This window comes from Cornus florida, unplaced genomic scaffold (genome assembly GCF_030987335.1).
Source record: "Cornus florida cultivar Cherokee Brave unplaced genomic scaffold, ASM3098733v1 CherokeeBrave_3.0.0_Hap2_Chr08, whole genome shotgun sequence".
Lineage (NCBI taxonomy): Eukaryota > Viridiplantae > Streptophyta > Magnoliopsida > Cornales > Cornaceae > Cornus > Cornus florida.
This window is the reverse complement of record NW_026775578.1, coordinates 12689255-12707357: the sequence shown is the minus strand read 5'-3', so window position 1 is coordinate 12707357 and position 18103 is coordinate 12689255. Positions and strand designations below refer to the sequence as shown.

The 18103-nt window shown below is 35.0% G+C and overlaps 1 protein-coding gene and 1 long non-coding RNA gene across 4 annotated transcripts; one reads left to right on the top strand and one right to left on the bottom strand.

Annotated features, from left to right (window-relative positions):
- Positions 1-28: 28 nt before the first annotated feature.
- LOC132269431 (uncharacterized) lies at positions 29-15381 on the bottom strand. 3 transcript variants are annotated; one of them, XM_059770618.1, is made up of 6 exons: positions 13886-15381; positions 12331-12371; positions 11991-12091; positions 11254-11325; positions 11076-11138; positions 29-336 (listed from the first exon to the last, which is right to left on the bottom strand). In XM_059770618.1, the coding sequence occupies exons 1-6, from the start codon at positions 14335-14337 to the stop codon at positions 268-270; spliced, it is 798 nt and encodes a 265-aa protein (XP_059626601.1). In that variant the 5' UTR covers positions 14338-15381; the 3' UTR covers positions 29-267. The 3 variants fall into 3 exon arrangements, with proteins under 3 accessions (XP_059626601.1, XP_059626603.1, XP_059626602.1); XM_059770620.1 differs by having other exon boundaries at positions 29-349; positions 13886-15379; XM_059770619.1 differs by lacking the exon at positions 29-336 and adding an exon at positions 7887-8082 and having other exon boundaries at positions 13886-15370.
- On the top strand, positions 9013-10592 carry LOC132269432 (uncharacterized). The gene is made up of 2 exons (XR_009469495.1): positions 9013-9472; positions 10308-10592. It is a non-coding gene; the product is annotated as an uncharacterized LOC132269432 (long non-coding RNA).
- Positions 15382-18103: the final 2722 nt, after the last annotated feature.

The window sequence follows — 18103 nt, the reverse complement described above, 5'->3', positions numbered from 1 at the left end:
AAATAATATATTCCCCAAAACAACAATATCAACAACCTCCTCAAGATGACCCATCATCATCATCCCATTCAACACAAAATATTTACATAATCTCGCTTCCCTTCAAAATACCAACAAGAGTTATAGTTCACAATACATGGCCATGGCTTGCAAAATGATACACTTCATTATGGTTTTGGGACTTTTACAAAAGCGTGATAAATATACAAAAGGCGGCAAAAAAATAAACTCCTAGTCTTCCTCATGCTTGTGAAGGGTCGGCGTCCCCTATTTCCTTTCCCAGTCTTGAAAAATGTTTAATGAAATGAGGTGAGCAATTTGCTCAATAGGTGGTACCTAAGACATACCTCTTGTAATTTCGTGAATCCAAACAATGAATAGGACAATAAAAAACGAGATCATGTTAAGCCGGGGGAAAATATAACATCAATTTCAAATTCAAAATAAACAATGTCGTGCCATGATATGCAATGCCATGTATGTCACTCCCCATTTTCAAAATCATCTACTACTTCACAAACTGTTAATATAACCCGTCCGTTGGTGACTCCGCAGCGACACGAGAGAATGATTGGCTACTGTCTCTGACCCCTAGTACTTCTGCGGCGTCATTTGGGGCCTAGCTAGCTCAACCACACTAGGGTGATCTCCTTAGTTCCCTTTTATGTTATATTAATACCACAGCCCTTTGGTGACTCCGCGGCGATCGGGTTTTTTATAAAATCACTTTAATCAAAACTTTACCCCAAAATCCCTTTTTCATTTAGTTCAAATCATTTTGCCCATTTTTCCATGCCCAATGCTATGAATGCATGTCACATACTTTGACATCACTATGAAAATAAAAGAATTTCTACAACACAATTTAACATGCTTCCACATAGCAAATTTCTAGCAAAATAATAAACACAATGGTATGAAAATTAACATTTAGGCATGCTTTTTATACAATTTAATTACTACACATAATCATATATTTCATTTACAACATTAATATCATTTCTAAATAAATCAACTCAAATTAAATATGCTTGACAACAAATATTGAAAGAAAATTCACAAAGGAACAAGAAATTGGGAATTAGGAACCCCTACCTCAAAATATACAAAAACTCCCAATTTTGAGCCCTAGATCTCGAAATTCTAAGGTTGGCTAAACAAGGATTTGCTCTTATCAAACGGCATCCAAAAATACCAAATGATGAAGGAGAAATCTCACTTACAGGAATGGATGAGAAAATGAGGCCAATAATATGGTCTTGACCACTTAAAGTGGGGGTGGATTTCACTTTCAAAAAAATAATTTCTTTTCTCTTTAATTTTATTTTCATTCTCATTTTACACCACACCATTATATGTCTATATAAACTATATAAAATCCACATAAATTACATTAAGTAAAATACATGAGGTGCCAATGGACCCAACTAAAATCCCCTTATACAACAATTCATGTAGCGGGTCCCACATAGAATTGTCCGGCTCGAAAAACTGAAAAATGCCAAAATGATCACCCTTGCATTTCAAATAGTCTTGAACTCAATGAAATGCATCAACCAACTCTCTAACACAACCGACACACTCCGCGGTGACCGATACAAAAAAATAACAAAAGACAAAAATGCCCTTGCAACGACCAAAATTCTAAAAAAATGAAAAATGACAGAAAAATGAAAACATCACAGTTGTGTTATGAATTTCAAATGCAGAGCATCAACTACTAAACTGACATTCACAGCACCATTTCAAATTTGAAAGCAGACGCTAATCTATGTTAAGTCGAGAAATTAAGAGAATCTATTACTGTTATCAGTAAATTGAGGACGACTTAAGTCGATTTGGTGCCATCCTTCGTGGGAACAAAGAAAATCTGCCCGATGGTACTGTATTCCTTGATTATCAGATGAAAATGGACCAATTATGCCAATGTGCTGTAACATTATGCTTTCTAACATGTATACTCCAGTTTTTTTTAAGGGAAAAAAATATATATATACAGTAATTTTTCAACGCATTAAATTTTGTTAAATTAGATGATTTAATATGTTAAAAACAAATTTAATTGCGTTAAGAAACCTAAAAAATGGCATGCTATAACAACATAGAATCCAAGCTCTTTATGATGATGGATCCCAAGCAAGTCTTTTCTTGTAGTTAGTTAGAAATCTTTTGTTTTCTTTATTACTATTTGAGCCTGTTCATTATTATTATTTTTTTTTAGAGTACGTGTATCGATTTTATAATACAAGCACCATTAAATCAGAAGAACTTCGAAAACAAGACTTCAAAAACTTTCCTTCCAGATCATCCTTGCCAACTTAATTTAGTTATGTAGAATGGTAAAAAAAGATAATGAATACTGATAGGGAAAAATATAAACCTACCCTACCCTCGATAAGATTAATTAGATTTCATTATCAAGGATAATGAAATCTGACGTGGTTCAACAGGGTAAGAATAATCCTATCATAATTGGAGGAGGTCAAAAGGATTATTCATATCCCTGGCAACAAATTTCCTATGATCTCGCACAAGTGGAAGATAAGATCAACCATCGACATCGGCAAAACCAATTGGATTCCAATCGACAGCCATAAATAGGGCACCAAACCGTTAAAGAAGGTACGAGAAAAAATCCCTAAACAGAATATACATAATTATTATGTGATACGATTACAAGTACTAACTTGATCGTCGGAGGGTCCTCGGTCGGCACCCCACCAGTGCCATTCGAGGTGACGTCCCTTTGTTTTGCAGGTAAACGCCGTCGTTTCGAGTCGTGAGGATTTCCGCATCAACAAATGGTTAGAGCCAACTTAATTTGTAACGTCTATTCTTTAATTTCATTAGCTAATTTCTGAATTAAATAATAATAATGATTATTTCACAAGTTTTTTTTAAAAGCTTTAAGTTATTGGATTTTTTTAATTATTATTTTATGACGAATAACTTAAAGCTATTATCATTATTATTATTAAATTATTGAGTCTTATATATTTCAAAATGCCTTCGAGATAAGTTGTATGGATGGGTTGCACGGGATGACGACTTTTATTCCAAAAGCATATGTGGTGAGCATCTCCAAAAGAAAGGCAATCTGAAAATAATTTCTGATATTGAAGAAGACTAACGAGAAAAACTAAAAAACTTTAATCCAACTTGACTCGTGTATTGAGTTGAAAAAATATGCACCTTAAGGAGATGGAGTGTAAATATAATCACTACAAGAAAAATAATTTTTTATCACGCACTTTTTATCACGGTAAGTCACTAAGCAATTAACTTGATCGCCCAAAAAGATAAGATGGACCGAGTTTACAATGAAGGTGCATACTCTTTAATGTGCTTGACCAGGAAAATAGCCTGATTGTGCCACTAGTATGCAACAACTAATTAATTAGTTGCTGATTTGCTTCATTTTTTTTTTTTTCTTTTTCAATTACCGAACTCACAGTATTATTTTTTTCTTGATGAAAACTAGAAATACAAAAGATGCAGCAGAATGCACAAGATCAACTTGGAAGCCCATGCAGAGCAAAGAACTCGAACAGCGTGCTATAAAATTGATGGAATGGAGATCCATAATGGCGATGAGAGAAGGAGGCTCTATTGTGAGAAGTTAATGGTGCTGTGTCTTTTATTCGTTTTTCTTCCATTCTTGGGTATTGTTTGGGAATTTTTCAAAGTGCTATGGAGGGAAACACAATTAGTTTCCCAAGTAGGTTTAGATACGAAGTTTGTGCCATTTCAGCAGATGCTAGAACTTACAACGAAAAAAAGATAAGTAACTGTTTCTATATTTTTTATTTGTCTAATTATTTAGATTTTAACTAAATGTTCTGTAAATATCTTAAACTGTTTTATGTATTCGGCTGATTTTATTTGAGCAATGTTCTGTAGATTTTAACTAAATGTTCTGTACATCCTAGCTAGGTAACAACCATTTGAATTTTTGTCAATAATGGTAACAGATTTGCTTTGTTCTTACGAGAGAGAAACCTTGGAACAGGGGTGGCAAATTACGATACGGCAAAACGACACGAGTTAAAAAGATTTGAATTTGGCATAAACGGGTTTGGATCATAAAAAGGTCGACACGATTTACTCGTTTACTTCATCGTGTCGGGTTAGGGTTGAGGAATTTAACCCGTGTAACCCGTTTATGACCCATTTAACTCAACATATTATAATCGTGAATATAACATAGGTAATATGTTACCTGTTTAAACCCAATTACGATGAATAGTTAAGTCATTTTAACATAAACCTTGTCTGTGTCTTATATTTTTTCTTCTTATTTTGAATATTTGAGTTAATTATGACAATTTTTATTATTATTTAGTATTTGATTAATTATTAAATGTCTCGTTTTGATAAACAGGTCATTAAAGGAGTTAACGAGTTTACCTGTTTAATAAACGGGTTAGGTTAATATTGAGGATTCTTGACACAATTATTAAATGAGTTGGGTTTGAGTTTACCTATTTAGTATAATACTCTTACATCAATACGACATAAACACAACCCACGAACATGAATTGCCACCCCTTCCTTGGAGCGAAAGGAGGTGGATGAAAACGATTTAAGATTGGGGGAAGATCAGAAGGTATAATTCTACCCATTTTATGTTTTTACTTAATTAACTAGGAAAGAAATTATGATTGTCTAGAAACTTTTGAACTTTGCTATGTGATTGTGACTTAAGTTGTAGAGGGAGGAAAAAAAAAGTCCACAAAAGAAATATTGAACTAGAAAAGAATGTTGATGGCAAACAAGCACTGGAGTTGGAGATAGACCAAACGAGAGGGGATCTACACGTAACTACACGTAATGAAACACATAATGGAGAAAATTGGGATTTGGTAACGAACTATTAATTTGCCAAAAATGCTACAAACTACTGTAAAGTTTCTTTCATCTCTTTCACATATTTGATGAATCTTATCCAAAATACCACAAAATTTAATTTTTTTTTAAATTTTAATTTAGAAATTCCTAGTTATTCCAAACAGTAAATATAATCCTTTTTTAATTATAAATCCTATTCCTTTCCAATATAATTCCAAATCCTTAAAAAAAATAAAAAAAATAAAATGTGCCTACACAAAGAATATTACTAATTGAATTTTTGATACACAGGCATTTTGGGATGTAAAATATTGATGGGCCTAAAAAAGGTGCAAGGCAGAATAGGGATACTGTTGTCATTTCACACCCTAAGTTGAACAGTAAAATATAGTACTACCCGTCTGCGTTTTCGAGGGCGACCAGGAAATAAAACCCTCGACTCATCCTAGTTCAACTTCTGTTAGGATTCTACTTTCTTTCTGATATCGAGAAGAATTGCCATACCTCTATATATATATATATATATATATATATATATATATAGTAAGATAGGTCAGTAGGTCAGTACAGCGTCATAAATCTCACTTTCTTCTTGATTTGATTCTCTTTACTGATTGTTTTATTGCATCAGCAGTTGTGAATTAAGATTATTGCGGGCTACAATCTGGTGAGTTGTTGTGATTATTCATATTTTTTATTTATATAAATAGATAACACCATTTATTATTATTTTTATTATTATTATTATTTTCGATAACACCATATTTAAGTGGTTCATTACACCTATAAGTAATTCCAACTATATCCTGGTTAACCACTTTTTGTATTCATTTGTCTTTTTATGAATCATTTAGTCTAAGATTATAAATCCTTTCAAATTTTTGTCAATTAATTGATTATTGTAGACATGATGTAAGTTATTGTGATTGTGATTATTTAGACATTGCACTGTTATTGGTTATGGATATGGGGTCATTGGAGGAGTCAGATTGGACATGGTTGCCAAAACACTTATTCGCTTTGGTGCCGTTTGTAAAATGGCAATCTAGGGTAATGGAGAACAAAGTTGAATTCTTTCAAAAGAAGTGTTGCAGACAAGTTCCATTTTTGTTGATCCCTATGGAAGATAATAGCGACAAATGACATAGTCTGTACAACATTTTTTGCAATAAAATATATGATTTTCAAGTACGGGTACCTTACAAAAAGAGGCTTTCTAGTTCCTCACATGGTTGGTTGTTTATTGTTGAAGAATCCTTTGCCTTAACCCTAATCAACCCGTTCTCTAGCGCCACCATTGAGCTTCCTCCGATTATGGACTACTCAATATTCGAACCTAATAATGATGAAGATGTAATGGATCCCGAGCGTATCTTTACTCCTCCTGAGTGGAGTTTAAAGTTATGAAGACTATATTGTCTGTCGACCCTGCTTCGTCTCTTAATAACTATATTGTTACTGCAATCTATGGTGATCAGAGAACACTAGCATTCTTTTTGCCCGTAGACAAAGCTTGGACTTACATAGAGCAAGAGAAATGTGGCACTATCGAAGATGTCATATATTATAATGACCAGATTCTTGCCGTTGATAATTGGAGTGGAATCATGATGGTGGATCTTAATAGAAGGGTTGGGGAGAGTAAGGTTCCCCAAGTGAAGGTAGTTGCACCACGGACTCCTCAGGGCCATCCTAAACAGATGTATCTTGTTGAATCATCTAACGGAGATTTACTTATTGTAGAAAGGTTGCTAAAAATTCATTTGACCGATTCAACGCATGCAACTTCAACCTTTAAGGTTTTTAAGATCCTTTTACAGTAAACTGAGAAGGGTATGGCTAAGTGGGTTGAAGTGAAGAGCTTCGGTGGAGCTTGTTTCTGGGAGATAACCATTCAATTTGTGTTTTAGCCTCCAAATGGCCTGGGTGTCAACAAAATTCTCTATACTACACGGATGATTATATTGACATTTTATTCCATCTCCCATATGGGCGTCGCGACATTGGTATCTTCAACATAGAAAATGGAAACTTTGGGACGCATTACATTCTCGATCCTTCACATATGCATATGCCCCGCCTTCAATTTGGATTGTGCCAACTGTGCTAGGAAATTGGGTACATAAATAACTTCTTAACTGTCTTTTGCTCGAATTTAATTTGTTTAGGGTCTTAAAATATAGCATAAGATCAATTATTATTTTTACTTTATTTTACTTTTATTATTTTTTGGGTAACAAGAAAGTGCTGTCTTTTTTCAATTTAGTTATCAGTTAGAGGTTCTGGAACTTTGAATTACGCTGTTGAGAAATGGCTGGTATGAACTTAGGTGTATTGTGTGCTACTGGCGTATTGATTCTCTTCCAATTTGATCAAGGAAACTAGTTAAGATAAAAATGTCTATTAACCACAAAACCATATGACATTCATGAACAACATAAATTGTTTGGAGATGCAAACAATAGATGTTGATTGTTAGTTTAACCGGCTGATATTGTAATAAATTAATAATGTAACAACAGGGTCCAGATACTAGCAACACAGCCCAAAGAAAGGGGCCCAAAACATTTGAATAAAAACCCAGGGGAATGCCCAGTCCTATGGGTATGGGTACTACTCTCACCGGTCACCATACACTTTAGAAAGTAGAAAGAATAATACCAAGGATACGAAGCCCTTATTAGAGTTTATAGATCTTTTAATAATACTATAAACGACACTATTAACATATAAGCATGGGAATCAGTGCATTATGTAATATTTTAATCTAAAATTAATTTTTATAAATTACGCTTATACATTTATATATATATATATCCTTATACATTTATATATATATATATATATATATGTTATGAAGAAAAGTTACTAAACAAGTTAATGAGTTCTACAACACAAAAAAAAAAAAATATGAAACAAAAGCGAATGTCAAACAAGATCAAAATTAGTGTTCAAGCGGATTTAATTTAACTTGATGCTATCAATCTTCTAATGACTCCACATAAATGATAAGCTCCCTGAGGCCACTTACAACAATATAACAAGAAAATTTTGTCCCAATAAATTAAAGCAAAGTCATTACTTATCAAAAAAAAAAAAAAAAAATTAAAGCAAAGTCACGTTAGTTGAAACACAGGCAGATGTTAGTCCAAAACACACAAACAAGCAACGGAACCAAATCAACTCCTAAATTTTTATCAGCTCCAATGCAAAAAGTATCTTCTTTCTTGGACCCTAGAAGAGTTAAAGTGAACATAAAATGAGTAAGAGACAAATATTTTGGAGGGTGGGAGTCAAATCTCTTACTAATATTAACAAAAAAGAAAAGAAAAAAATTATATATATAGGAGCATTTCCTAAATCACAACCCATCAATCGAATAATCCACAGAGAGGTTGTATCCAATAAAGCCAGTATTAACCTTCTCATCTAAAAGCATACTTGTATTTCGGCAAGCACCTTACTAAACAACTTATAATACACCCACTCATTAAGGTTGATAAAGGAAGACTTCGTCGAATATCATATTTCTCCATATCACTTATGGTTTTAACCAGAGGCATTTACCCAACTTTTTCACAAATGGATCCATTCGCGGGACAATCAAAGGGGCTCGAATTCCGTAAATAGGGGCGTAAAGTCTAACTGCAGTAGTTGCAAGAAAGACCATTGGTCGGGGAACAGTCAGGCAGGCTTTTGGGACCCAACTCTAGAGACCACTTAGAGAGGAGAGAGGGAAAAACAAACTCAACTATGTATGCATGAAAAGGGCAAATGCAGGAATTGTCAATGGAGTGGGCTAATATTTCTTTGGGTAGTAATACTTTTTTTGGCTGGGCTAAAATTGTCTATAGTAAAAAAAAAAAAAATTGGGGTGGGTTTGAGCCCACCAGACCCACCCATAGATCCGCCAGTGTATGCAAGTGAGATTTAGTTAAAATGTTCATTTCATAAAGTTAACAGGATCATTTGCGTTAGGGGTGCACAAAAGAACTGTGGAACCGAAACCGAAACCGGAACCGTGAGAACCAAAACCGAATTTTCAGTTCTCACGGTTCCAGTTCCGGTTCCTAAAATAAGGAACTGTTGATACCGGTTCCGGTTCCGGTTCTTGGCTCACGGTTCGGTTCCAGAACCGGAACCGATATATATATATATATATAATTATACTTGGGCTACTAGAACTGGGCTGTGCCGCTGTGGAGTGTGGGCTGTGCAATTTATTACTTTATCAGTAATCCACTAATCCAGTATCAGATAGACAAATGTCACAGATATTGGATAAAGTAATAAAATATCAAAAATTAAAATCACAAATTCAAAACTCAAAAACCTAAACCTAAGTTTACCTAAATTCCTAACCTCTCAAGTCTCAAACTCACTCCGCGGCTCCGCCTCCCCTCCTCTCCCCTCCTCTCCTCTCAGCGTTCTCAGGCTCTCACTATCTAGTCTATCTCAAGTCTCAACTCACTGGTCTCTACTCTCTATCTTCTCATAACTCAGAAATCTCTTCGGACTCGCCTCAGATCACAGTCTCTATCTTCTCAGATCAAGGTCACTGATTCGTGGATTCGGTCGGATCGGTCTATGTCTTCTGAGATCTTCGGCTTCCGGTCTCAGTTTGGTAGGTATTTCGTAGCTCTCTTATCTTCTTAGATCTTTTGCTTTTAGATTCGTGAAAATGGATTGTGGATACAAACTTCTTATATGTGACTGCTCTACTTGGGAGTTGGGGGTTTAGGGTTTGTTTGATCCATCCATCTTGTTCATATATTTGGGGGTTTAGGGTTTTTCCAGCAATTAGTCCTTTGGTTTGATTTGGGTCCTTTTCGATTTCTCTCTCTGGTGAATGATGATCGATCAATTGGTCTTTTCATTTTTCAAATCTTTTTCTGGATTTTGACCCAAGCTATTACAATCTAGTGTCCGGAGCTTTTCTTGCTGGTTTTGTTTGCTGGAAAGTGGAATCCATCCTAAAGAGTTCGTCTAGACATGGGCAGAATTCTTGTGGTGGTTGTTGGTTAATTTGGTGCATATTGAATCTATTTTTTTTTTAAGGAAAACAAAAAAAAAAAAAAAGGCTCGCATAAAGCAATTTGTAATACTATCAGACCTGGCTGTGGATCACATGTTAGTTCATATATACTTCCAAGATCTGGTAGGTGTTTTTTTTTTTTAAAGCATAAAAAATTATTGTGGCTGTAATCTATATAAATAATTAAATATGGCCCCTAAATGTTCATCACATATTCACATGTTTGGAGATCTCATCACATACAAATCATCAATATATAATATTTTCTACATTGTTAGTTCATATCAGGTGACAAAAGCATTTTAGAAGAGAATTAAATGACTTGTGTGTAGTGCTTAGTGCAACTGCTAACGTGTTAGAAATCTTCTTGATTTCAATTGTTTCATACTCTAATTTAAACTGATTTTTAATTTTTTTTGGTCAGTATTTAGTGTCTATTCGACAAAATGGGGAAGTCTGGGAAGAGGCTTTCTGTGTGAGCAGCTACAATGGACTAATGGAGGAGTTACTGTTGCAGTGTTGCTGTTGCCAAATGATGTTGGATTGTTGAATGTTGATTAAGTTTTTTTAACTTTTTTGTAATTCTAATGGAGTAAAGTGAATTTCTGGATGTAATATTTGTATATAGTATGTTTATTTATGTTATTGTATTTGTATTTTTTTTTTTTAAGGGAAATTCAAATAATATTAAAAAAGTCAACTTCGTCAACGGTTCCACTGGCCATGGTTCCGGTTCCAGTTCCATTTTTTAGGAACCGTTAGGACCGGTTCCGGTTCCGGTTCCAGCAGGAACCGTAAAGAACCGAACCATGTGCACCCCTAATTTAGGTCACTTTAATTCATATACGGGTATTTTTTGAAGTTAGAATTTACCCCTTTGAATGACCTAGTTGTTTGACAATGGGTGGTTGTTTGACAATGGGTGGTTAGCGTAATTTTGTAAAACCTCAAGGAGGTTGACCACAATCTTTCAACTAGTTTCTTCTAAAGAAAATTTCAAAAAAAACTCGAGGGTACTTTACACTAAATTCTAATATCTGCAAGCCCTCAATCAGCCAAGACATAAAGTTTCTAAAGGTGCAATAGTAAACAGAGAAACACTACATACAGTACTTATTAAAATAATAATAAGAAGAAGAATAACAAAAGGCTACAGATTGTAGGGTACTAGGGCTAGCCAAGTTGCATTTACCTCAGGTAATCCTAAAGCCTTGAGATCATCATCCGTTAAGTGTACAAGAGCGGCCATATCAATCTGCAGAAAAACCATGAGGCATAAAAATAGTGAAGGAATTTCTCAAGGTAATGGTAAAATCAAAGCCAGCACATAAAATTGCAGTAAACAAAAGAAAGATATAAAGTTCACGCACTTCCTCATATTCGAATATTATTGAATAATTTTCAAGACCTAGCTGCAGCAGGAAACCATCCACCGATTCAACCTGCACAAAATATGTACCACTCTTAAGTACGAAAACACATCATATCATGTATTTACTCTCCATTATTTATAAAAGTCTTTAGCTAAGATGATGTTTAAGATACACTCTCCATACACCAACCCCCCAAACAAAAGGGGGAAAAGAATTTGCAGCTTCACCGCCAAGTTCAACCCTTCAGGGTGAACAACCAACATAAGTGTAGGCGATCGGTATGAGAAGTGCTAATAAATTGACTATTTCCACAGAGACAAGTTTCATGGGAAAGAAATAGTCTGTTCGTCTAAGTGCAATATCAACATATAATAACAATGAAAGAAAAGTAACTCTTGAATACCTAACTATCCAGACAGTTCAAAATCAGTAAAAAAAAGAATAATGAAATACAATATGAATTGCACCATCAGTACCAAGGGCAGTAACCTAGTAGTATCTCACTATCTCCTCTACCTCCCGAAGTGAAAGGCGAGGGTTCAAGTTCCCAAAGGGACAAATGGGTGTGTCAGTTTCTTGCAGAGAAATAAATCGCACCAAAAGTGAAAAAATAAAATAAAATAAAATAAAAAATACTAGATCTGCCAACTTGAGTGGCATTTCTTGCCACTCCCCAAGAGGAAGGTCAGGTCCCAATTCCCGCTGGGACACTCTTTTTCCAGCAGCTTTACTACCTCAGGTACTGGCTCTGGCTTTGGTGGATCAGAGTCCACTGGCTGCATATGCGTGTCAACATCAAGTTCCTCAAACTGCTTAGACTGAACCTTAAGACCGCCTGAAATAAAACCCCTTTCCACTTTGAGTTCTTTGCTGAAAAATCCTTCACTAAAGCTATGAATAAAAATATAACTAAAACTATACAAGCCATTGACATTTGATCAAAGTACTATGTACAAGAGGCTGCTATATATTATTGTTGTTATTTACCATTACAACAGACATAAATATATAAGTCAAATAGAATCATAGCTACAGTCTTTAGATGAATGCAACTGTAAATCAAACAATTCATACTTGTCCAGAAGAATTCAGACATGTAGGCAAATTTACTCCGCCTGCAAAACAAATGACACTGAGTCAAATAAAATAAAATAAAATAAAATTTGACAAAAAAAGATAGTAGGCTTTGTGGCTCAACATATAATCGCACTCCACCTTACATACTAAGGAAACAAAATGCAGAAAAAGGGAAGTACATCTAACAGATTTTATTACTTAATGGCTCACAACTGTAGAACAGGCATAATTTATAGATGTATTACTCAATTCATAAAGATCCTAATGCCTCAAATAAAAACGTAATGCTTATTAGAGTACCAAAAGCAATGCGTATGATACATAAATGAGAACACACTAAATAAACAGCAATTGTTACGACAAACACAGCGGACCAATAACAAATCATGAAACACGATAGAAACGTAAACATGCCACACACAAAGAACACAGAGACTTACGTGATACGGCATAAGTTATCCAACGTCCACAGTGGATATTAAGCCAAAGATTTCATTATGTGAAAATCAGGAGATTATAGGTTTTAGCCTCCAAACCCTAGCTCTCGCTCTTACTCTCTTTCCTGCGATTTTCAATGCCTCATTCTATCCCACTCCAAACATTAGATGCCCTTGTATACGGGTCTACAAGAGATTACTAAATAGGGTCCACGACCTGGAAGCAGTCGAAAAAAAAAAAGGGGTCCACACAAAACAAACTTTTCGGATCAAAACCGTGTTGCAATGTGACCCAGGCCAAAACAAAATTCAGGCTGCAACAGAAATATTTGGCAATTTGCTAATAAAATTAAATTTCTTGGAGTGAAAATTATCATTGGAATAACACAGCCTAATAAAAGGATTCATGGGAGAAAAGGTATCACAGTTTTGAGTTGCATATCTTTTAATACTTCTTGAACTTTATTCGTGTTTTCATTTCAACTTCATACCCCTAACAACCATATATACATATGTAAACATGTATAACATTGTCATTTTCCTTGTTCTTATTTTGCATTACAATAAAACATAAACTGAACGCAGGACATTTCCCTTGATACTTGCATAGTATATAAATCTAGGTTCCTCTCAACAAATCATGCAGCCTACTAATTTTTTGTCAAGGCTGGTAAATGCAACAAACCCAAAAAACTCGCAATACACTATATTGTCAGGGTCAAGTGAGCAACTGAAACTTGCCTTTGCATTGATTCCTTATGGAATGGATGGAAAGGAACTTGAAATATATGGTATTTGGGTGTTTGGGTATGGTTTAGAAACATCTGAAAAGAAGTTCCACTCATAATTCTTGTCTAATTGATATTACTGGTGGCCTAGTTCAACAATGGAAACCTTGAAAGACATTCTCGACAAAGAATTGAACCTACTGAATAAGTTATTTCACTTAAAATTTCAACCTTAGAAGTTACCAAACATAAATTAATTGGAGAATAACTCAATTTGTTCACACATCTAAGACTCATTTCCTCAATTTGACCAATTTTCATAGTTTTGAAAAACTTAGAAGGAAATGATAAACAATAACAACAATAAGAAAAATTACAAATACTTACTGGGAATCAAAACAAAGTGATGTTAAACTTGCGGGACCAAGGTTCTTTATATTCAAGGCGCAGAGACCTGACCACAACGTTGAAAGCTCCTTCATGTCATCAGAAACTTGGACGATCAAGATGGAAACATATTGAAAGTTGGAGGGGTCAAGATTGAAACCAGTGAACATCATACAAAGTATTTTCTCTCCCAAATGAACTAAGCAACCGGGGGAGAGTGACCGACCACAATACATTGGTAGATCTAAAAAGTCCAGTTTTGTAAAATGCACTGGAACACCAATAGATTGAATGATACCATCATGTTCAGCAGAACGTCCGACATGATATGCAATCAAGTTTAAATTACGTCCCAAAGTGTATACGTAACCATCAACATATTCAGCCTTTCCAAACAGGGGGTAATAGAACTCATTCTCCTTTTCCTTTTTGACGACCTGCCAATCCTTCATTTCACTCCCGACTCTGTAATAATAAAATCCAGTTGTGTGTTCGTAAACAAAATCATAAACTGAAATGAGAATACACTCCTTGATAACTGCGTAACCGGAGACAACCCTGGGTAATTTTGTGTCCAGACGATACTCAGGTAGGGAAGAATAATCATCTCACCGCCCTTGATTGGGATCCAAACGTTCGAAACACGGAGAGCCTATTTCGATGCACGAACACGTGGTACCTCCAGCAAGCACAAAAATACCTTTTTCATGGACAGCCATCACTATGGGAAGAGGTTTTGTTGCTTGTGGCAATGGAAATTTGATACACTCTTTGGTATTTGTGTCGAAACGAAGGGGTTGAAGCTGCTTATATCTGTTTTCCTTAACCTCCAAAAATGAAGCCATCAAGAACATGTGCGATCCTGAGATATCACAACCAACCGGGGAATATACTCTTTATCTTCTGCAAATGCTCTAACCATAGGACTAACAAGTGCAATTTCAGATGCCCCTCCCCCTCCCCCTACTCCAATTTTGATTTCATAAATTGCAGCAATATATGGCCCACCATCAAAACCAGCAACCAGAAACAATGATACTTCCCCAGAATCCCCACCCTCCTCAACCTTAAATTGCCTACCTCCTCCTCCGCCGGAGATGGAATGGGGATTTAAAAGTCTTCACTGCGAGTCAGCAGATATTTTAGGGTTTTGGTGCCTCCCACTCTCCATCGGTTAAATTGCCTTCCTCCTCAGCCGCAGAAAGATGGTATGGGGCTGTGAAAGTTTCAGAAGAGAATCTCGGTGCTGCGCCGCGGCCTGTAGAAAGGCTTTTAGGGTTTTGGTTCCTCCTCCCTCCTCCTCCGCCGGAGATGGTATGGAGATGTGACTGTGAAGAGACTCTAGGTGTTGCGCCGCGGCCTTCAGAAGCCTTTTAGGGTTTTCGCTCCCCACGATGAATTTATATATAACACTTTCCTTTTTTTGTTTTTTTTGGAATTTTAAGCGGCTGATATTATAATAGTGTAACAACAGGGCTCAGATATAAGCAACACAGCCCAAAGAAAGGGCCCAAAACATTTGAATAAAAAGTTTAAAACCCAGGGGAAAGCCCAGTTCTATTCCTTTGTTTGGAATCAATTATTTTAGGATTTGGAAAAGAAATTGGAATTAAAAAGAAATTCCATTTCTATGTTTGGAACCAATTGAATTTGTAGTTGGATTTAAAAGGGAATTTGGAATAAAAATAATATTATACCATTTTTGCCCTTGTTTAAATGATAAATAAAATATTTATTTTATTGTCAAATATGCTCCAAAGTTACAACAAATAGATAAACAAAAAGAAGGACTGAATGATATAACTGAAATATAAAATTACTTATTTAACAAATCACGTAAAAAAAGAGCAATTATTTTTTAATTAAAAAACTAACTTATTAAACATCACCAACATACTTAAAAAAAAATCACTAAAAAGTAAAATAAAGTTGGTGAACAGTTATATGAGAGATAGGGTTAAATGAGAAGAAGACAGGTTGGAGATTAAAATAGGTTAAGTAGATATTGTACAAGGTTAATTAAGATAATATCGTATTTATATTCCAAATCCCGTCAAATCCTATCATTTTTGACAAGATTTGAAACACATCAAAAACAGTATTTGAAATCCCATAACTTTAAAATCTCATTCACAATCCAATGATTCCAAACACTCTAAATCTTATTTCTGAATCCAAATCCCATCAAATCTAACATTCCAAACACAAAAAACCAAGATTAACAATTAGTGTAATTGTTAATGGTGGTTATCAGTCCTACACATCAGGTAATCATCCCTAATTTCTAGGGACTATGAGATTCTATGTGATTCTCACGTGTTTTGAAGATGATTTTTGTGTTATTTTCTTCATTGATTTGCAGTCAAGTGTTGGGAGTTTATTGCACAGCTAGTCACATGTTAAACTTCAAGATGAGTCATTGATTTGCAGCAAAATTGTGCCAATGAGCTGGAGAATGATGACCCTCAAGATGAACTCTAGTATGCTTGAGACTATATGAACCTTTTATATAACATTCTGCTTGGAAACAAATTCGAATTGGAAAAGGAATAGAATTATAACCATAAAATTGTGCTAAAATATTATCTTATTATTATTATACATTATAGTTAAATACAGTTTGGGCGGGTACTAATTTTATGAGAAAAAATCCATGCGATTTCGGAAAGTCTTATGGGGAGTACCCTCACTAGTCACCATACATTTTAGTAAGTAGAAAGAATGATACCCAAGGATACAATGTTAGAAATTATGAATGAAAATTGTTTGATTAGTCGTTAATAGATGTCTTGGATTGAACATGTACGATTACTGGTTGGTTATGGGATGAAAAGATGCAACTCAAAACAAAATAGACATAACTATTAATGTGAACCATTGCAACCTATTGGAGTGGATGTTTTTATTGGTGAACAGACGACATGTGAACCATTGCAACTAATTGGAGTGGATGTGTTTAGTGTGAAGAGACACATATAAATGGTTGTGTCAAATGATAAAGAGACACATATAAATGGTTGTGTCCATTGATAAAGAGACACACCTAATCCGAAAAGGCACATTGCTTAAAAACTACTTTTTAGTTTTTCTTAAAGGGTTGCACCAACCCGAAAAGACACCTTATTGCTTATAAATACCACCATTTTGATCATTTGCAAATTGTTCATTTTCATTTTCTTCTATCTCCCTCTTTGGACTTGAACCCAACCCAAGTGGGTTCAAACCATAGGTTATGTGGTCCGAGCCACTTAGACCCTAACCCAATTTCATCGAGCCATATTAAGACTGGTCCAAACTGTTTGGTTCGAATTGCATCCAATTTTGAATTTATATAGTATAGATGCATTTTTGAGTTAGGGAGAGTATTACACGGAGGAAGTTCACCGTATCCACGAGTTTGTAGTGCTGCTAGTGATCGATATAGACCGTTGTATCCTAGGAGATAGATGTCACTGAGTCTGTTAGCACTGTAGTGGGGCGAATCTGTCTTAAAAACATAGTATCCAATACTAGCCTCGGTTCAGGTTCTTTATTTATTATTTAAACTTGTGAAAGAATGTCAGTTTTGCTGCTTTGTCAGCACCTTATGAGAAAGAAGATTTGCACCAATGAGATGAATGCAATAAAGTAGCTTGAAGAAACCTATTTCCTTCCCTGGTAGTTCTTCAAGGACCAGTCTTCCCGTGTGTCTATTGGTGTCAAACGGATGGGAGAGCTTGACAGTACTTCATTCCACCTTGCAACCAAAAGGAAATACTCTAAACAAGAAGCAGGTGAAAAGGCTATGGAACTTTGTTCATTGTGGGAGGATCACCTAGGGATCCAATTAAGGTGGCATCCATTTAAGATCATCAGAGTTGACGGCTGTGAAGACCATAAGGTATGCATTTCTGTGTAAAATTTCTATTTATTTCTTTTAGTAATGGACTATATATTTTCCCTCTTCAACATGCTTATGAATTTCAAGTAGCATTGTTGGTTGCCATTTTTTCCTCCGCAATTGCACTCTTGATAAAATTGGATAGGCATATTTTAAAATTTTAAATTCATTTAATCATTCCAATAGATACTGTTAATTTCTTATCTACGTGAATACGAATGGGGAAAGGATACTTTTCTCTCACTTGTAACTATTTATTAAAAGATAGGAGGGATACAAACAGTACTACAGTCTTTAATTTAAATTAAAATGAGATTGAGATGCAAACTAGCAACTTG

Excerpts from the sequence above, each read along its gene's own strand:
- LOC132269431 (XM_059770618.1), bottom strand. The coding sequence starts at position 14,337 with ATGAAGGATTGGCAGGTCGTCAAAAAGGAAAAGGAGAATGAGTTCTAT. Across the intron at positions 12,092-12,330 it reads GTCTGAATTCTTCTGGACAA|GCGGTCTTAAGGTTCAGTCT; the intron begins GTATGAATTGTT and ends GTTTTATTTCAG. Across the intron at positions 11,139-11,253 it reads TAATATTCGAATATGAGGAA|ATTGATATGGCCGCTCTTGT; the intron begins GTGCGTGAACTT and ends GTTTTTCTGCAG.